This window comes from Festucalex cinctus, chromosome 21 (assembly GCF_051991245.1).
Source record: "Festucalex cinctus isolate MCC-2025b chromosome 21, RoL_Fcin_1.0, whole genome shotgun sequence".
Lineage (NCBI taxonomy): Eukaryota > Metazoa > Chordata > Actinopteri > Syngnathiformes > Syngnathidae > Festucalex > Festucalex cinctus.
Window position 1 is genome coordinate 11,339,678 of NC_135431.1, and position 19,794 is coordinate 11,359,471.

At 42.1% G+C, this 19,794-nt stretch overlaps 2 protein-coding genes across 4 annotated transcripts; one reads left to right on the top strand and one right to left on the bottom strand.

Annotated features, from left to right (window-relative positions):
• Window positions 1-195: 195 nt before the first annotated feature.
• zbtb2b (zinc finger and BTB domain containing 2b) lies at window positions 196-17,182 on the bottom strand. 3 transcript variants are annotated; one of them, XM_077510645.1, is made up of 4 exons: window positions 16,616-17,182; window positions 16,292-16,436; window positions 6,042-6,222; window positions 196-4,170 (listed from the first exon to the last, which is right to left on the bottom strand). In XM_077510645.1, the coding sequence occupies exons 3-4, from the start codon at window positions 6,212-6,214 to the stop codon at window positions 2,841-2,843; spliced, it is 1,503 nt and encodes a 500-aa protein (XP_077366771.1). In that variant the 5' UTR covers window positions 6,215-6,222; window positions 16,292-16,436; window positions 16,616-17,182; the 3' UTR covers window positions 196-2,840. The 3 variants fall into 3 exon arrangements, with proteins under 3 accessions (XP_077366771.1, XP_077366772.1, XP_077366770.1); XM_077510646.1 differs by having other exon boundaries at window positions 16,288-16,436; XM_077510644.1 differs by lacking the exons at window positions 16,292-16,436; window positions 16,616-17,182 and adding an exon at window positions 11,862-12,107.
• Window positions 15,606-19,562, top strand: dcph1 (damage control phosphatase 1). Its single transcript, XM_077510647.1, has 5 exons — window positions 15,606-15,745; window positions 16,063-16,168; window positions 16,311-16,552; window positions 16,656-16,821; window positions 17,205-19,562. Exons 1-5 carry the CDS (start codon window positions 15,687-15,689, stop codon window positions 18,006-18,008), a joined length of 1,377 nt encoding a protein of 458 aa, XP_077366773.1. The 5' UTR covers window positions 15,606-15,686; the 3' UTR covers window positions 18,009-19,562.
• Window positions 19,563-19,794: the final 232 nt, after the last annotated feature.

The following is a 19,794-nucleotide window of genomic DNA, read 5'->3' on the forward strand; positions in this document are numbered from 1 at the left end:
CGTGTTGCAAACGTGACACTTAATTTTTGTACTTGGCTATTTACGACCTTTCTTTGTATTTCCCCCTTAGGTAGAACGGGTGATGGCACAAGCCTCCTCCTCTCTTTACAGGGACTTTCTCAAAACCAGCAGTTATTCCAAACCTGAATTTGGACATAGTTGTTGTCTGAGGAATTTGTACTGCACAAGCCAGTGTTACAAAAGACACGTTTTATTGTTTGTTCTTCACTTAAAAAAAAACAACAACAACAAAGCTGTTGATAGAGGAAAGGAAAAAAAAAAAAAGTCACATTCCTGAGAGCACATATTGATCACAGTAGATGTCAGACGAGCTTTGAGGGGGAACATCAGCATGTGTTACTCAAGTATTATGGGATGGACTCGTCCTGATGTCTCCATAACAACATGGGACACAAAACACGCGCACACACACAGGACGGTGTCAAACTTTGTCATCTTCCTGAGATTGAAACATCTTGTACACACACGCGCACATCTACACGCACACACACTCACTGAGCAGTGAATGACTTTATAAAAATATAATCGAAATGTTCTCATGAGCAAGAGAGACGTGTGCATGTTACTGCAACACAGATAAATAGCGCCATCTAGCCACAAAACTGTGGTAACTGCAACAACGCAACCACGTTATCTTTGCTGCACCTTTTAGGAAGAACAAATATACTAAGCATCTTATTCTACATGAAGAGAACATGGGTTTAGTTAGTGTAACACTAACTAAAGAGAAAAGCAAGTATCTCCAAATTGTGCACCTCTAAATCTAAAATAAATACAATTGTGTTTTGACTCACAAATTGACACCTATATTTTGTAATAAAAATAGGGGTGGGACCAGAATTTTAAAACCACTAAACTTTGACAAAAACATGACTCGGTTTTTAACAAATATTACCATCTGGTAATTTCTTTCAATAAAAAAACTAAGTGTGCACAATTGTTTGTTGTATTCAGATAAAAAGCACACAATAATTTGGGATTAAAAAAATAAAAATAAAATAAAAATCAACATCCATGCTTTTCAGTGAAATGCTCCCGTTTCCTACTTTATATATGGATAGAACGACACCTATCTGACCAGGCAGTAACTACTATTATAACAACTTCATCATTTATTTAAAGCTACAGTTAAAACTATTTCTCTCCCTTCCTCGATACATTTGCTAAAGCAAAAGCATTTCTACTCTGAAAGCTACATTTTCATCACAATATACTCTTGTATAAAATTAGAAATATTTAAAAAGGGGTGGATTCAAGTTTTCATTTATGCTTTTACTTTCTTTGTTCAAACTTTAAATGTTGAGGAAATTAAATGTGCTTCGTAGTGGTGGGATGCCGTGATGAATATATGAACAAGGTGCACATTGTTTTGACTCAATTTTGCTGATCACCAACTAAAAAAAAATGGAAGACGTCATGATCACAGATTGTCTCGGGTGTGTGTCTTTGTGGACTTTAATTGCAATTATAACGCATCTCCCTGTAGCCGCAACGCTTTATTAGATTGGAAGTATTGGCATCACAACCGCCTAACTTGCAAGATGGGCCCCTCGCTTCCTGTTTGAACGCGAACGTTGCCACCGCATCTCGAGTGAGGTGGGATGGGTCGTTGAAGCGTTTATTCAATGTCCTACTAGTGAATTGTTCAATGCTCTTTGCTTGCACTAATAAGACATTTCTATGCACTAGTAAAACAATGTATTTTCCACTATTGTATGGCATTTCTGCGCTATAGCATATTAGTCAAGTCAAGGGGAAAACTGTGCACTAAGTTGACATGAGCATGCTACTAGCACCACTAGTGATAGCATATAATTCTACTAGTTAACATCTCGTGGAGGGGGTGATCAACCTTTCTGAAAATGACAGCAACATCTTTGCTGTATTTTTTTTATTTTTTTTATAAATATCCTTAAGTCACAATGCCCAGTAATGGGTGTAACCTGGCAATAGCCAGATCCGTTTGGGAAAGGAAGGAATTGTGCAATACTTTGAGCTGATTGGACAATGCTGCATTGTGCACTTTTGTTTTGACCAATCACAGCAACGGATGAAAATGTCATTTTCAGTCTCGTCTTCTTTACCAGCTAAAAATGTACAAAGCACCTGTCGCTGTTGAAAATTCAACAGGGAAACGCGTGTACAGAATCCTGCGAGAACAGAAGTAATTGCATCGTCCATTCGTTCTATGTTAGGTTTGTTTGTTTCCTCCGGCATCACCGTTGCATGCCCCACACTAAACAACGATTGGTCCGACCTAAAAAAGGTCGGTTGCAAACTAATTAGCGGGAGCAGTACAAGATGTATTCTCAAATACCGCGAGATTTCAGCTCGCTTGCAAGGTTATCATGGGTGAGTTTAAAAAAAACAAAAAAACAAAAAACCCCACACAGGCTTATGGGCTACTTAAATGGTCCTAGGGGTTGGTGCGGGTGAGCACCACGTTTACATGATTTAGCGCTTCACTAGTCGAATTAGTAGCACCCAGACATACACAAAAGCACAGTTTTGACTTGCTAGTCTAGTGTGTAGTTATGACATACAGTAGTGGAAAGTTTCACTAGTACTAGTACACAAACAATTTAATGCACTAGCAATTCATCAAAGAAAAATGCTTTAACGGCTTTCCGTAGAGATGAGATACGATGGAAGTTATTTTCCCTCGTTCAAGTCGATGTGAATGAAACACAAACAGAAAAAAAAAAGAAAAAAAAAAAGACCTCCCACACAAAAATAAAAACAAAACCCTGACTGACATCTTTTAGCTTAGTCATGAGTTATAATTTAGGAGCAAAATAGCAAATTGGCAGTTTTGGCGGCTACTCCGCTGGGACGTCCTCAGCCTTGATGGCTTCGAGCGGTGTGCCCGAGTTGGACAGATCCGAGCCGTCATCTTTGGAGAGCTCATCGTGCGGGAGCATGAGGGCGGCGGCGCCCCCCGGCAGCCCCGCCAGGCCGCCCTGCGTGAAGCACAGGTGCTTGATGACCTCGTTGGGGCTGGAGAAGGTGGTGGCGCAAATGTTACACTTGTACGGCTTGGACGTGGCCAGGAACATGGCCTCCATTTGGCTGCTGTCGTCGCCGGCAGCGCACAGCTCCATGCTCTGGCGGTCCACCAGCGTGTAGGCGTCGGTGCCCTGGTTGAGGCACACGTGGCGCGCGGCCTGGTTGGCGCGGCAGAAGCTCTTGCCGCAGGCGCTGCACTTGAACGGCTTGCCCGTGTGGATGTACATGTGCTCGCGCCAGTGGCTCTTCTGGATGAACTTGCGGCCGCACGTGCAGCACTCGTATTTCCGACGCTTCAGCTCGCGGTCCAAGTCGCCGCTCTCCAGGTTGTCGATGTCGGCGATGTCCGGGGGCGGCGGCGTGTCCGCCTGGGAGTTGGGGCCGCCCGCACCCCACCCGGAGGCCGATACTTCGGCGCGGGGCGAGTCCGAGTTGTTGCCGGAGGCGGGCGTCTGCTCGCTATCGCTGACGATCTCCACGGCGGCCGCTCTGCTTCCTTTCAGGAGCCCGTCTGGCTCCGCCGCGCTCTGCTCGGCGAACGTGGCGGGCGAGAGGGCGTTGTGGTTCTCCGCCGCATGGGCGTGCTGCAGGAGGTGCTCCCTTAGCAGGCTCCTCTGGTTGAAGCGGCTCCGGCACAGGTGGCAGGAGTAGTGCTTCCGGAAGGACGAGCTCCTCTTCATGATGCTGGGCTTCACGTGAAGGATGGCGTTGGCGCCGCCGTCCACGCTCGGCGACTCCGACGCCGCCTCCTCGGCGGCGGGCTGCACCCCGCTAGTGGATGCCTCCGCTTCCGGGGGGGAGGCGGCCGGGTTGGCTGCCGCCGCGGATGGATACTGGGCCTCTGATCCCAGCGTCTCCATGTCGACGGGCGAGGAGAGCGGCAAGTGGGTCGACAGCGCCGCCTTCTGGTCGGCGATCTGGATGCCGTAGAGGGAGGTGGAGAGGTTGATGCTCTGCTCGGGGTGCACGTACACCGACTGGCTGGCTTCCTGCAGCAGAGGGTAGGCGTGCAGGAAGCGAACGCCCTGCTCCAGGCGCGAGGGGTCAATGAGCTGGGGGGCCAGCTTGCCCGTGTACATCAGGTTGAGCAGGTAGCTGAAGATGTCCGGCTGGATGTCCGTCGCCTTCAGACGCACGCAGTCACTGCAAGAACAACACCAGATATAGCAACTTGCATTTCATTGAGCCTTTTTTTTATTTATTTTTATTGCCCCACAGCAACCGACACTGTTTATTGATGCTGATGGTGTGAGTGTTAATTTCATCCACCATTTTTAAATTTAGTCAAGTTTCAATCACGCTTGTTAGTTTTTACCATAGTCAACCTCGTCCCGTTTTTATTTTGGCCTTTTTTTTTAGTCAACTATAAATCGAGCATTTTAGTCTTTAAGTCCAAGAAAACATAATTGTATTTGTCTACACAATAAATTCTATAAAGTCAATTTGACTCTATTTAGACAGGGAGCAAATAACTCAGTTTTAGAGTAATATTTATTTACACATGGAAGAGAGCAAAAATTATTGGAAAAAATAAAACATAAAAGTGACTCAAGGGAGAAAGCAGATGTACTCCCTGAGCCACACAGTTCCTGTTTTCTGCTAGTATATCACTCATGTCAGCTGCAGCTGATTCCATGATTGCATGAAATCTTCCTAACTCCAACAGACCAAAAACGATCTTTGGTCTCTTGGAGAAAAGCCAACAGTAGGAGGGGCTAGCTCAAGTTGTGGCAGTCTACCAAGCTGAAGGTCGTGCGTTCGAACCTTAACCCTTGGGTGAGTTTTATTTATTGTTTTTATTTTACTCTCTTCTTAGTGTAAATCTTTATCTCCTCTAAAACCGAGTCTATTTGGTAGCTATTGTATCTAAATAGAGTCAAAGTTTACTCTAATAGAGTCAAATTTACACGACAAAATTTACTGTGCAGTTTTAGTCAACAAAAACTGTCAACGTTTTTCGTCAGGACAATCATTTAACCCCTGTATTTTTTGTTGTCAGCAGATAATGTTGAACATTTCAGATCTAAAACCATTTCACATTAAATATTTTATATATATATATATATATATATATATATATATATATTAGGGGTGTTAAAAAAAATCGATTCGGCGATATATCGCGATACTACATCGCGCGATTCTCGAATCGATTCAATAATCGGCAGAATCGATTTTTTTTTTTTTTTTTTTTTTTTTTTTTTTTTTTTTTTTTTTTTTTTTTTTAGGATTCACACCTTGAGCATGGAAGAATGTTATATGAACGGCACATTAAGCCTTAATATTTTTATTTTAATGCTGTTCAAATGTGAAACAGATTGCAAACTGTTTGTGTACAGTGGCTCACGGTTATAAGCCTCAAGTTTTAGATAAATATATTCATACAAATCTTACAGTGTACATGTACAAATTTACTGATAGTATTTTCTAAATTTGAATGGAAAAAAATCGCAACAATCGACTTATAAATTCGTATCGGGATTAATCGGTATCGAATCGTGACCATTCGTATCGGGATTAATCGGTATCGAATCGAATCGTGACCTGTGAATCGTGATACGAATCGAATCGTCAGGTACTAGGCAATTCACACCCCTAATATATATATATATATATATATATATATATATATATATATATTCACCATGAATCCACCTTCTGTCTGTCCATGTTTGTGCATGTTGCACTTGCTAGCTACAGATTTGATAGGGGGTGTGTCACTGTGTGTCACATGACAGTGTCACAGTGACATTTTACAAAGTCATACAATTTTCATCTCGTTTTTGTCCATGAACTAAAATGTCCATAGATTTTGTAAAGTGAAGTACATTTTCAGCTCTTCATTAGTCGACAAAAATGCATAGTGATTTATTCCAAATTATTGTTTCTTAAAGTGGGTTTTAGTCTAGTCTAGTCTAGTCTTAGTCCGGTGAAAAATGTGTGTTGACGAAATTATTTGTGTTTATTTTTTGTTGATGAAATTAACACTGGTCTGTTGTCACTGTGTCCTGTACCTGTCCTGGTGAATGAAGAGCATTCTAAAGTAGTTGGAGAAGGCGGCGAGCACGGCCTTGTGGGCCTTAAAGAACACATCCCCGATGGCCACGGTGCAGTCGCACAGGAAGCCAAACTCTCTCTGAGCGTTGAGCTGCTGCAGCAGGATAAGACCGTGGTTGGCCAACTCCATTCTTCAACCTGCACGCACACACAAGCGCACACGCACCACTCAGTTTCCTGTCTGCGACGAGACCGGAGGCGACAGCGACCGCACGGAGATGATGACTTTTTCAAGGCTCAAAAGCTTCACAGCACCGTAGCGGCGAAGCAAACTCCTTCTATAATAATTAGTGTTGGAAGGGCTACGCAAAGACAGTGAGCTCATTATGAACGTTTTACTTCCTGAGCAGTTCTCTCATATGATCAGTGTGGTCGAGGGCTTGTCACACAAGGATGCTTCAGACACAATCCTCCTGTTATGTTGCTGGTCAAACAGACTCATTTCAAAGTTAAAACAAAAACATATATATATATTTTTCCAAAACAACAATATTTGAGATGTTTTATCTTTCAGACACTATTGGATAATGAACATGCCCTGGGTCAAATTGACTCAGGAACATTATGTTGTTGTTGAGAAATGAGCATGACAAGAGGGTTATAAGTAAAAGTTAAAAAGCCCAATTCAGCACCTTAGAGTTGAAAAATGATGACATGTCATGAAGATGACAGGAGACCATCCAGCATCATGAAGTGCTTTAAAAGAGACTCTTACAAGTTCAATGAGGACTCGACTTTTCATCACTTTGAACAGGACAAAAAAGTTCTTAGTGCATTTATCTTTTTAATAGCTAAATTAGAATCTACTTAATGGATTTTTAAACACTGAAACAAAATTTTCACTTCAGGAATGCAACGTTCTCGCATTAAAAATATCATTTGGGTTTAAATACTTCTACATAACGGCAGATTAACCACTTCTACAAACAACGTAAAACATTATTTTTCGTAAATTATGTACCGGTAATTCACTGATTATTTACAGCAGCTGTAGCATAAACCATGAACCATATTTGTATTTTATTTATTTATTTATTTTTTTAGGGACTGTGTGTTTTGAGTGTTCTCGAATGGGCACAGGGTCAGGCAGCAATTTCTGTGAAAAGCTAGCATTTTTTTTTTAAGTTGTCAAAAACTTTGCCACGGCAGTCACGGTACTGATGAGACTTCAAACTGGGTGACTGCAACAACACCTGACAGTACGGAAAGCACATGGGACGCCACAGGCCAAACCGTAGTGCGCCTTTGAGCTTCCGGTACTCAGAAGCCCCGCCTCTTTCTTTTCATGGCTCGTTACAGACACAATGATAGGCGGTGAGAAAGCATAGAAAGCTTTGAATACGGAGGAGGGGGGGGGGAAAGCCGAAAAATCCTACAGCAATCGTTACTTGACTGCAGCTGCAAGTTTCTCATTGCTGGATTGACCAAGAGGTCAGAACAATGGGAAAGCCCAAAGAACTCTGCTAAGATCAAAGAATAAAGATACCACGCTCATCAGTTTGAACAACTGCAAGTGCGTCCAGGTTATTTGGCTAATTAAGTCATCACTTTGCCTTGGCCTGGAAGAAGACCACCAGCTTTAGAGGGAATCAACTTACCAATAGCAAGCCTCTCAGTCCAGAGAGGTTTGCACATGCACAACTCTGTTTTTGCGATTAAGGCTCTAGGTCGTGTGAAGTCAATCTCAGGGGACATGTAAGAGCGTGATGTATCCCGCTGGCCAATCGAGACGAGTTGCCGTCGACCCTCAGAGGTCACTGGAGGACTGGGACGTCTTGGGGCCATCACATGATCAGGGCAGTGGGCGTCGGCCCACATTCCTGAGGCAGAACTGGTTCTAAACCACCTACCACCCCCACCCTCATGCAGAGGATGATGGGCCGGCACTTTCTCCATACAGGAAGGCAGAGAGAGATGGATGATGACATTGGGTGTTCCGGTAAACTTTAACAGACTCAACCAACACATCCAGCTGCAGCTGTCTAACTTGTATCATTATACCATTCCATTTACAATATACTGACAAAGGGTATTCATTCAAACTGTTACTTTACGTACTGCCCCCCACTGGCCTGGCATGCATACGACAGTTGTTGTTTTTTGCAGTCGGCCAAAACAAAATTGATCACCATTGATTATTTACTGTCCTGTTGAATTAGACGGCATTAGTTAATCATAGCTTATAAACCGGCGACTTATTGTACACAACAGCCCATCTTGCCATCTGCCTCCACCAGATGGTCGCACACCCGGAGTGCTATGCTGCTACCCTCAGGTCTCTCTCCCCTCCCCGTTAAATGGGGGTTTTGCTTACCACTGTGGTAAAGCGTTTGCTTTGTTTAATGGTCTTAAAAAAAAAAGAAAAAAAAAAAAGAAATTAAAAAGGAACCTCTTGTCACTATAAACATAAATATTGAGTGTTTTGAGCTTGACTGCAGTCTTTACCAGTTGCCTGGGGGCAGTCAATGGTACTGGGGAGTGGGGCAATAGATTATGGGCCAAACCGTAATGCACATTTGAGTCTCCATTATTCGGCACCTTCTTCCACTACCAGCCCGTCATCATGAAAGCCCGTGAGAAAACTTGGTTTACGGTTTCTCACTATAGATTAGATCTTGACTATTGCTGTTTGTCACACAAAATATCAGGATAAAGGGGTATTAATCGCTGCACCGTAGTGACATCACAAACGCTTTGTCTGCTCGACCATCAGACCAAAACTGAAAGATCAACTTCCTGTCATTGGACACCACCAACAGGAACCAACAACTTTAGCCACATTGCAATTATAAATATCCTTAAAAAATGACTAACACAGTCTCATTATTGAATACAATTCTTTCACTGATTTTTTTTTTTTTTTTTTTTTTTTAGCTCAGACTCAATGATTAATCTCTTTATCCATAGTAGTGCAATGCTTTAATATAATACCTAATCTGTTTTGGCTAAAAACACAAGGATGGCATTCACTGCATTTCCACAAATAGACAGCAGTGGCATTTATTTACTCAACTGCAAATGTAGGAGGAGTCTGTTGGGTGTGGGTGTCTGGAGCAGCCTTTATTTCAACACATTTTTAGAATAAAAATACATAATATTGTAGAATTTATGTTATGAAACTGTGAAAAGGCAAAAGGACCAAGTCAGACTGTTTACAGGTTTCAAGCTTGTTTTGGGTAGCAACAAAGTTGAAATGTTGTTGACAGCATAACGTTTTATGGTCTGTGTTTAAACAACAGCTTCGATGAGATAAATATTACCAGTTTATTTGTTGGAGGGGAGCTTTTATTTGAGGGAGGCGTTTATTTAAGCGGATGACGCACCCAGTGACTAATGCTACACTGTTCGAAAATCTCCACGACTTGTGTCACACAATATATTTCAGACCCACATTACAAAATTTCACCCTTTCGATGTGGACCAGATAAATACAGAATGCCTAAGAACATATCCTGTTCCGGCGTTTGCTTTGTTTAGTGCACGAGAAGAACTGAGAGTTGTGGCAGCACAAGTCGTGGCTGCTTCAACTATGACAATGCGCCTGCTCGCAACGCTTTGAGCATCCGACAGTTCCCGACTGAGAAGATCGCCGTGCTGGAGCAACCTCCATACTTAACATGACCAGCCCTGAGTGATTCCTTCTTTCCCAAAATCGATGGGGTCAGCAAGACGTGGACGACAACAAGAAATCCCTGATGACAGAGGTGCAGAAGATCCTGGTAGAATATTTTCAGGGCTGCATAAGGCATGGCAGAGAATGCTCGGAAAGTGTGTTATAGAATCTAGAGGGATCCTTTTGCAGGGGAAAATGTGTTATTTTTAGTTTGTATTTGAAATATATCTTTTTTGACACCGGGTCATTGAACTTCTCTGATACATTTCCTAAGGTTCTTCTACTCACATAATTCTGTTTATCCCATAGTCCCCAACTCCCCATCATTGTCAGCTTGATGTCATCCAAATACACTACTGGTGACGTAAACACACTGGTTTTAAACTAAACTATACAAATAAGCATGCTCTTGTAAATCTAAACTCATTTAATTTGATTTCATGTCTTGTTTTTGAATAAAAAGATGGAAATTCAAAATGTTTTTTACCCACTTCATTGTGTAATAAAAAAAATGATTATTAAAATAATTCTTTGCTGTCGCTCCATTTAATTATTTTTTAGTTGTACTTATGTAACTACTGTGTGTTTTCATAACGCCCAGTATTATGGAGTGCAGTTTTTCCTTATTAAAATACACATTCCAAACATTTTTGTTGGCATATTTTTGTGGTACCGCTCTATTCCATTTTAAGTAAGATAAAACGACAACACACATTTTTATTTTAGGATAGAGTATACTTACAGTGCTCAGCATAAACACCCCAACAGGTTTGTAACACCTTTAGTTTCCTGTCAGAATTAAGTTTTCTATGGGATACTACACATCAAAATACTCCCACAAATGTGGGCCATTGCAAACAAGATTTGTTCATTAGTACCCATAAAAAAAAGTCGTTTTTAAATTAAATGTATTAAAGTACATTTTGCACAAATAAGTAGACACTTAGAAAAAGACTGATAACTTGTTAATTTCAGGCCTAGCAGACATAATGCTGTCCATAACAGTCAAGGAGGTCATAGAAAATACTAGATGTCATTTTTGGTGTGGGATGCATTATTTTATTTTTTGCTTTAGTTAATTTGATTAATCTGATGATTTTGTAATCTCTGCATTCTATTACAATCTTACTTTAATGTGGTGAGTTAAGTGCATATTTTACAGAAAACATTTTAGCAAAATTTTGGAAATTATGTTCATTGAGATATTGAATAAAATCTTTACATTTTTTGAAGGAGGTGTACACATATATGCTGAGCACTGTAGGCTATCTAATAATTTTCCATCCCATTTCAAAAGCACATATCCTACTTCGAGTGTGTCAGAGGCACCCTGGATAGGTCGCCAGCCAGTCGCAGGGCACATAGAGACAACCTTTCACACTCACTTTCACACCAATGAATGACCAATTTAGAGTTAAATAAATATTTATGGTTTTGGAATGTGAGAGAAAGCGGGAGTAGAGAAAACCTGCAAAAGTATCAGGAAAACAGCACAGTGGAGCCAGATTTGAACCCGGGACCTCTTAACTGTGAGACGAACTGGTACTCTACAGTACTGCCATAACATAATCCCTCAAGGGGAAAATACTTCTTTTTTTTTTTTTTTGCACCTGTCAGACGGTCATATTACAATTCACGATTCCTAATAAGTCGGTTTAGATTGGACTCTAGTTTGGCTTCATACTTGTAGTAAGACAATAGTTTCAAGGGGACATAGCGCCTCCCCTGCTGGGAGGCAGACACGTGGATCACTCACTTCCGTAGTACGACTTTAAACTTATCCCTGCAAACAACATTCATTGGGTGTGAGGCAGCAGGTGAGGGTGTAAATGTGTTTTTAAGGGGGCGGAAAGGTGCTGAAATGAGAAGAGAAACGGCAGATTCGACACGCTGAAAAACGGGACGCAACAAGGACCGGAGCGCGTCGTGCCTGCCATCGCCTCTCGGTTTGCTACAAGCTAGCGCGAGAAACGGACGCGCGTGCACGCGCAGCTAGCACGCAGACAACCACGTACAGAGGCGCGCGCACGTACAGACGGACGCGAGGGGGATGGGGGTTGCTCGCGACCGCGAACTTCTCCGTATGCCGAACACATACTCTAATTTAAAAAAAAAAGAAAAATAACGGTGGTAGTAAGTCAACGAGTGTGTCGCCAACGTTTACCTTATCCGCTGCTTGTCGGTCTAAATTGTCGTCGCCGTGACGCCACTGCCGCTTGTTTTTGTGGTTGTTTGTCACCGGGCGGGGACACGTCCGTCCTCTCCGGGCTCCCAGCAGCTTTGTAAGCTGCTCGTTCCGCGGCGGAGAGGGTCGTCGGTTGTTTTCCGGTTAGGGGGGTTTACGTTACAATCACATGACTGTGCAGCCCAGCCAAACGCAACCGTTGCAAGGATCCGTTGGCCAAGGGGGCGGTCGCGGTAACGTTAATTCCCCCCCGCCCCCCTCCCACACACGCCACCAAACCAAGCGCTGTCCTTTTTTTTTGTTGTTGTTTTAAACCGCCGTTGGAGCCAAAAAAAAAAAAAAAAGCCCCGCGGAGACGAGCCGGCGACTTTAGCGGGGGCGGCTACATGCTAGCTGCTAGCTCACACGGGGACTCATTCATTGAACGACAACGTGCCACTGTTTGTTTTTAATGCTCAGTTAAATATCATATGTGCAATTTCTTAAAGGGGTACCGCACAGTGAGACAGCCGTATACTCTCAAACCAGATAGTAATCGGCTATATTTTGCTAGTTTGGTTGAATAAATATGAGTATAGGTTTAGTTTGCAAGCTTTAGTTGAAACTTCACTTTACTGTACACTAGCTTGAATAGAATTGAACCCGAATTACAGTATTTAAATTGCTAACCCTTGAACTCGGCCAACCAACGATTCAATGTTTTATAATATATATATATATATATGGAACAAAGTTGTTGAAATAAAATAAAAAAGTTACTTTTGTGCGACATTGTATGTCAAATGGTAAATTTGGTTCCTCCAAAACCAACTAAATTACAGTGGACCCTCAACATCTATAGCAAGTTGTTGTTGTTATTATTATTATTACTACATTGGGTTCCAAATTACTTCTTGTGGGTCTTAGTCTCTATCCTCAACAAATACTAAGGCCTCACTGTAATTTATAGAACACCAACTGTCTTCAACAAATGAATCCAAAGGCTGTTTGTCAAACCATTTTTTCGTACCTGCTTGATAATATAGTTTACTATTGGTGACCTAAAAAAAAAAGAAGAAGAAGAAGAAGAAAAGGGCCTCGTACCCAAGGTTGTGCTTGTTGTCATTTAAGAGTAGACACAGCATGGGTTCAATTCCTAACCAGTGCCAGTCACAACTAAGTATTTAAAAACAAGAGATGGAACATGGAAGGGAAGGGTTAAAAATTCATATAAATCATGGGAGCGACTCTATGCCGAACCCTGATGGGACAAGCCAAAAGTTGCAACATGTATCCCTATGTGCCCATTTGAATATGGATGGAATACTTGATAGTATCTGTATAATTGAATTGCCAATAGACACACTCAATATGTGACTTTCATCCTGTTTATTTTCCATAAACTGCTGTATAGAATATTCAACTGCTTTTACCACTTACAGTTTATAAATTTATATAAATATTAACTATATTTCGGTCTTACTGCAAAAGCGTTGAAAAAGTGCACTTATACAATAGTTGTTTACTAGTTACACGCTGATTTTGCTTGGCAATAATTGTGTAACTTTATTGGCAGTGCCTTGTTAAAGAGCATCCATACAGATGCACACTGTCTCATGAAGCATAATATAGTAGCATATTGCGAGTACACAGATACAGTATACTGTAGCGCTTATTAGCCACTTTATTGAAAAGTGTTATTTGAGAGGCAGCATGGTGCCAAGGGCATCCAGACTGCCCTAAAATACAAAGAAGAAGTATGCAGCATCACTAACTGTTGGTTTATTTGGTAACTACATTGCGGTTACAAATGCTTCTTGTTATTTTTATTGTGGCGAATGACTTGTGAGGCACATTATACAAACACTCAACATAACCAGTTGCTGCTCTATTTTTGGTTGGAAAACAAAGCAAGTTTCAGGTCATTTCTTAATTGGCTGTTGTTCTGTTTCATGTCACAATCACGCAGTCAGTGGAAAAGCATTTGATCCAGCTTCCCATGCAAATTCTACAAAAAAATAAACAGAGGAACTGTTACAAAAAAAACAAAAAATAATTAACCTACAAATTCTGCTCGACATTTGTTCCATCATTTCAAATTTACTTCTGAATTTATTATGGCCCCCAGAGGACTTTACACTGAAATGGCCCCTGCTTTACAATCACTTAATGAAGTCATGTGTTGTCATCAGAGGCTGCCATTGATTGCCGTTATTCTTTTGTAAAACAGTGAGCCATTCAGACTGTGGACGGGGAGTCAACAGGACACTGAGCTGCAGCCGCTTGGCGGGCAGGAAAAGCCATGGAGTGTGTAAAAGGAGACATGGGCGGGAGGGACTGGTCTGTGAAGCGGGGCCCTGTTGTTTGTCCTATCAACAAACAACATCTGATCGTGTCCGTGACTGGAGGCCTGCGAGCGAGGGGGGAATGCATGAAATCTTTGACAAACAAACGCACCGGTGGAGCAGTACTATATATGTTAATGATAACAGGACAAAAAAATGCTTGTTTACTAATGTTGGTGGGCTCCCAGCAGGTACCTGAAGCGCTAACACCCGCTGACTCTTGTCTTGTTGAAACCTCCTCTCTCCCTGAAGAGAGCGTCACACATGACTGTCCCATCACTAAATTCATTTTGGATTCTACCATAAAACCAACAGCATAGACTGCGGGAAATCAGCGTACACAAGTGTGAAATTAGCCTGACGTCAGCATGCAACTGTGTGACAGCTCCTCCTTTGCCGCGGATGCAACCGGGTCAATGCCACAAGCATGTGCCGGAACACCTGTTTAAACAGGACCTTTCGCGTTAAACCACCGCCCTCCCCCCACTCCGCGTCCTTTGGAAACCGGAGTGGTGAGTCACTCCCCTCTCGGTCGGAAAAAAACAAACAGATCCGGCTAAGCTGGAGCCGGTGGGGGGAAGGGAGGCCCGGCCCGGTGCTGGCTGAACACCGGAGGTGGACGCAGCTGGACTCCCACACTCAAGGCCCCCCTAACATCCTGACAATGGGCCGCCGTGTTCCCATAGTGACGGCGCCACAATCAATTGATATGCCTATATTTTCTAGACAAGCACGCAGGGTAGCCTGAGGCCAATCGCTTGGTCACGCAGAGACACTCGGGAGCGACGAGGGACGTTCCAGTCCCACATGAATCACCCTGTTCTTCAACGGATGATTTGTTTACCATGGTTGCCTCTATTTTGAAGTTCTTCAAAAACAGAGTTAAACATGCAACTAAGGTGTTCAGCACATCTATGTGTAGTTCACGAAATGAGTTTATTCCCCTCACCAAAAAATGTACACTACCCCACCTTCTTTCCTTTCCCGCCAAAAAAAGCCCCCGGGCTTCAAAATCTGCAATTTTCTGATAGGACCAACCGGCGTTTCCCTGGCAACCGTTGCCACGGAGAACTCGGACGTCTCAGGATGTGGGCCATAAATATATGTGAAATACTGCACTTTTAGCAAGTAGCTAAATACGTATACTTATTTACATGAAAAAAAAATAGTGTTTGTTACAATGTGTTTATCGGACTGTAAAGTACAGTACAGTACAGTACATGGTTATGCTGGTGGCCGCTAGGTGGCAGCAAACACCGTCAAAAGAAACGACTCAAATGCCCCCCCCCCCCTTCTCCCAGTTTAGAACAAATAATAAAAGGTAAACGATAATAGTTATATTTGTGGTAACGAACGAGCTAATTAAAGGTAAACAAAATAGTAGTATTAATTTCCGAATGACTACTTTCAACATAACCACCCAACACTTCCGTCTTGGGGATTTAAATAAAGTTGTATTTTGAATGAGGAAGCTAGAATCATGGCGGCCGACCACACCGGCGACGTTGTTCCTCCTTCTCTGTCAGCTAAAGTAGTTGGGTATGTTGACAGCTTCTTTCAGTACGTCGTCGTGATTCTAAACAATGTAGTTATTAACTAGACTATTTATTAAGGCGTAATTAATATGGAGGCGAACATGGTCGAACGAAAAGTAGCTTTAGCATTTAGCTGCCAGTGGTGCACCACATAATTGTCTGTTGTGTTGAGGTGATCCAAGTCCTAATATTGATGTTAGGAATTGCGCAACCATGTTGCTAAAATGCTCGCGCAAACTGAGCTTGTTGCGAAGTACTAGCAACTATTAGCTAGGCTGGTGTTTCGAGTTAGTATTTAAATGACATCTCATCTTTTTGTAGGTCGTTTGCTTACTTGACTGTGAGAGACAGATTGCCCACCATCCTCACCAAAGTCATAGACACAATCCATCGCAACAAAAACAAGTTTTTTGAAGAATATGGGAAGGTAAGGCTGTATAAAACTTAATAAAGGTGGGGCAATTAGGGTGAAGAATGCAGAATAACCTTTGTACCCCTATACCCTTTCAAAGCTTTCATCTATTATATAGAATATCTAAATCTGACCTGCCTTGTGCCCTTGATGTTAGGAGGGAATCCAGGCAGAGAAGCAAACCATTTCTCTGCTGTCCAAGCTGAGGAATGAGCTGCAGACAGACAAACCCATACTCGCCCTGGTGGACAGCCTGGAGGACGCAGACCCTTGGAACCGGTACCTGCAGAGACAACAGTGGCAGCATGGGAATCAGGAGGTGGTCAGCTGGTTCAAGTCTCCATGGCTGTATGTGGAGTGCTATATGTACCGCAGGATACAGGAAGCCCTCTGGCTCAAGTGAGAAGCATGTACATCTTCACATATTCCTGTGTATTGTGATACAAATGACAATGTGTTTACATTAATGCTGGTCGGTAATCGATGATGTTGCTGTTTACAGCCCTCCCATCAGTGGCTACGACGTCTTCAATGAGGGGAAGACTCAGAGCTTCTTTGAGTCTCAGCAGGCTATAATGGCGTTATGCACGTACTTTGAGAGCTTCAACAAGAAAAGGGAAGACATGTCAGAAAATGAACTTCAGGAGTATTTCAACAAATTGCTTCAGGTTAGTATATTCTCTGAACAGCCTTTTATAAAAAAAAAAAAAATTAGCTCCAGACTGCCCTGGGATGCAAAACTAAAATCCACTACTATCTCACATATAATTAAATTGCATAAAGATTAAAAAAAAAAAAAAAATGCTTTGGACTATGTGAGCTAATTTATTTGTTCGAGGTAGGTAAAACTGGTCTGGTTAGCTATATTGTGGATGTTTTAAGTGTATAAGTAAATAAGTCAAAATGATTCCAGGGAGTCTGTTAAGGTAAATTCTATTCCAATGCAGTAATTTAAGGAGTATCTACTCAACCTTACAAAAACTTACAAACACTGATTGAATACATCAGCACTTACACATTTAATGACCATACTTACTTGACTCTTTTAAAGGTTTGTCTTTGGGGCAACAAATGTGATCTGTCGATTTCCGCTGGCGTGGACAATTCGCAGAAGATCAGTCCCATCGACTCTTTAGTCGCCCTGCAGATGTTCATCTTAGTGGACGACTCTGACGCCGTGTGGTCGACGCTCTTTTCTGCCCGGCAACAGAGAAAGGCGGGGAAAAGGAGCTCCAGCCGAATGGACTTTGTCCTGGATAACGCTGGCTTTGAGCTGGTCACCGACTTGGTCCTGGCCGATTTCCTGATGTCCTCTGGTCTGGCCCAGGAGATCCGCTTCCATGGTAAATCCTTCCCGTGGTTCGTCTCTGACGTGACGGCCGAGGATTTTCATTGGACCATCCGGCAGACCATGGCGGCCAATCACAGGTGGATGTCTCAGAGAGGGGTGCAGTGGCAGCAATACGTGAAGGAGGGCGTGTGGTCCTATCACGACCATCCCTTTTGGACGCAGCCCAACGAGTTCTGTGACATGTCGGCTGACGCGCCGGACCTGTACGCCACTCTGCAGTCGGCCGACTTGGTGCTGTTTAAAGGCGATCTAAACTACAGGAAGCTGGCAGGAGATCGTGACTGGGACCACACAGTGAGCTTTGACACTGCACTGAGGGGATTTGGACCTGCACCGCTCTGCAGTTTGAGGACTCTTAAGGCTAACATTCAAGTCGGTCTGCAACCAGGCCAGGGGAGCAAGCTGAGCTCTCAAGACCCAGACTGGATGACTAGTGGAAAGTACGCCATTATTCAGTTCTACAAGCCAAACACAGATCAGCAAGACTCACCACAGAATCAATGATCAACTGTTGTCTTCAAGCCATAACATGAATGTGTCATTGGCACTTTACTGTTTCATTGAAAAGGCACTGGAATACATTTTTACATTTTGATTTCTCTCAGGATGTCAGTTTTTAATACATTTAGGAAACATTTTTTCCCCTAAAATTTAAACACGTCTTGGTAAATCAATTTATCCTTTTATTCTTTCCATTTTCAATTGGCAATCACATCATAAAAAGGTCACAAAAAGTACTTTATGGTTCTAATTAGAGGGTGCTATTGTTTAGCTTGTTAGCTTGCCAAAGTGCAATCAAGGTGCCATAATGTCACTTATCTGTTTGTCTACAACAACTACACAATCTGTCACATTCATTCTTATTTGCATGAAAGCAATTAAATACTATTCAATGTTTTTGTTACATTTCTTCAAACCTAGCTTTTTACATGTCAAAACACCAAGTCACTTTAAAACTGTTCTTAAAATTTACATCAAACTGTCTACAAACTCGTTAATGGTGAATTAGTGACATTGTCAAATAATTCAGACAAAGTAACGGGAAGGTTCCAAAGCGAGAGTGCAGAGCATTTTAACGTAAAATAAATGCCCTAGAAACACTTATCCAATGAAATGCACATTTCCCCAATTTATTTTTAATTTTAGGAATAAATGTGCTCTTTCATTTAAAAAAAAAAAAAGAAAAAAAAAAGTCATATCTTAATCAGTAAGGAGGCGATCTAGTAAAGGCTTATTTTACAGATCTAGAGGGTATTATAGTATGCTTCAAAAACATCTATAAAATGGTTGCTGTGTCTTAATATTTACAGGCAATCAAGTTAAAATTAAGCTTCAGGCATTGGATTATAATTTACTATGGGAGCCGCATGTTTTCATTAGATTTTGCTAGGATGTTGTACTTTGATTTTGGATTATTTAAGGGAGACGTTATGAACTTTCACTGCTGTTTGTCCTTGTCATGCATGAACCCAAATGTGGGGGGATGTTGTAGACTTCAATTGGAAGTCAACTCAAAAATTTTATTTTTATAATATATGCGGCCCCGCTAGTCTAAGCACATTCTTCTGATTAATATTGTGTTTGTGGAATAATAATTAAACAGCAAACACCACCTATTTTATCCACCTCAGGGGGCAGCCATTTTGGCACTTGCTGGTGGCTGACAACAACCAATCATGGCTTAGCTTACGAATGTCATATGGCCAAGTTCAGAAGACAGGCGAGCTGTCATTGGTCATTACCTAAGTGATGCCATTTTCAGTCGACAGCAAGTGTCAAAATGGCTGCCCCCTAAGATGGAAAAAAAAACAGGTGGATTTCCCTCAAACGAAATATGATCAGAATGCTGTGTTTAGTCTGGTGGTGGGAGTATACGAGATATTGTAAAGAACATCTTTGAGGTGACTTCCCTTTAAAACGTGAAGTGGATGCAGTTATTTGTACACAACAAACTGATCAAAATGCATGTCTGCACACCGTATTGTCACTGTGGATTCCTGGTGAGATCTTATCCGTCTAATGAATGTTTTTTCATCAAATAAAGAGCTGCAGCGATGAGTTTTTCCCTCCCTTTCTCTCTGTTGTCATTTACACACATGAAATATGGCCTCCAATATTGACCTCATTTGCATCCAAAATCCGCTCTTACGAAAGTCGCACTTTTTGATGTCAACAAGACAAAAATCACGACTGTTATGTGGGAACACTGCAGCCAAGTGGTGAAGCTAAAAGTGACACTGCTGTACAAACGCACCATTAATATTCACTAGTAGTGTTTTTACTCTGGCAT

Excerpts from the sequence above, each read along its gene's own strand:
- zbtb2b (XM_077510645.1), bottom strand. The coding sequence starts at position 6,214 with ATGGAGTTGGCCAACCACGGTCTTATCCTGCTGCAGCAGCTCAACGCT. Across the intron at positions 4,171-6,041 it reads CTCTTCATTCACCAGGACAG|TGACTGCGTGCGTCTGAAGG; the intron begins GTACAGGACACA and ends TTGTTCTTGCAG.
- dcph1 (XM_077510647.1), top strand. The coding sequence starts at position 15,687 with ATGGCGGCCGACCACACCGGCGACGTTGTTCCTCCTTCTCTGTCAGCT. Across the intron at positions 15,746-16,062 it reads CTGTCAGCTAAAGTAGTTGG|GTCGTTTGCTTACTTGACTG; the intron begins GTATGTTGACAG and ends ATCTTTTTGTAG. Across the intron at positions 16,169-16,310 it reads TTTTTGAAGAATATGGGAAG|GAGGGAATCCAGGCAGAGAA; the intron begins GTAAGGCTGTAT and ends CCTTGATGTTAG.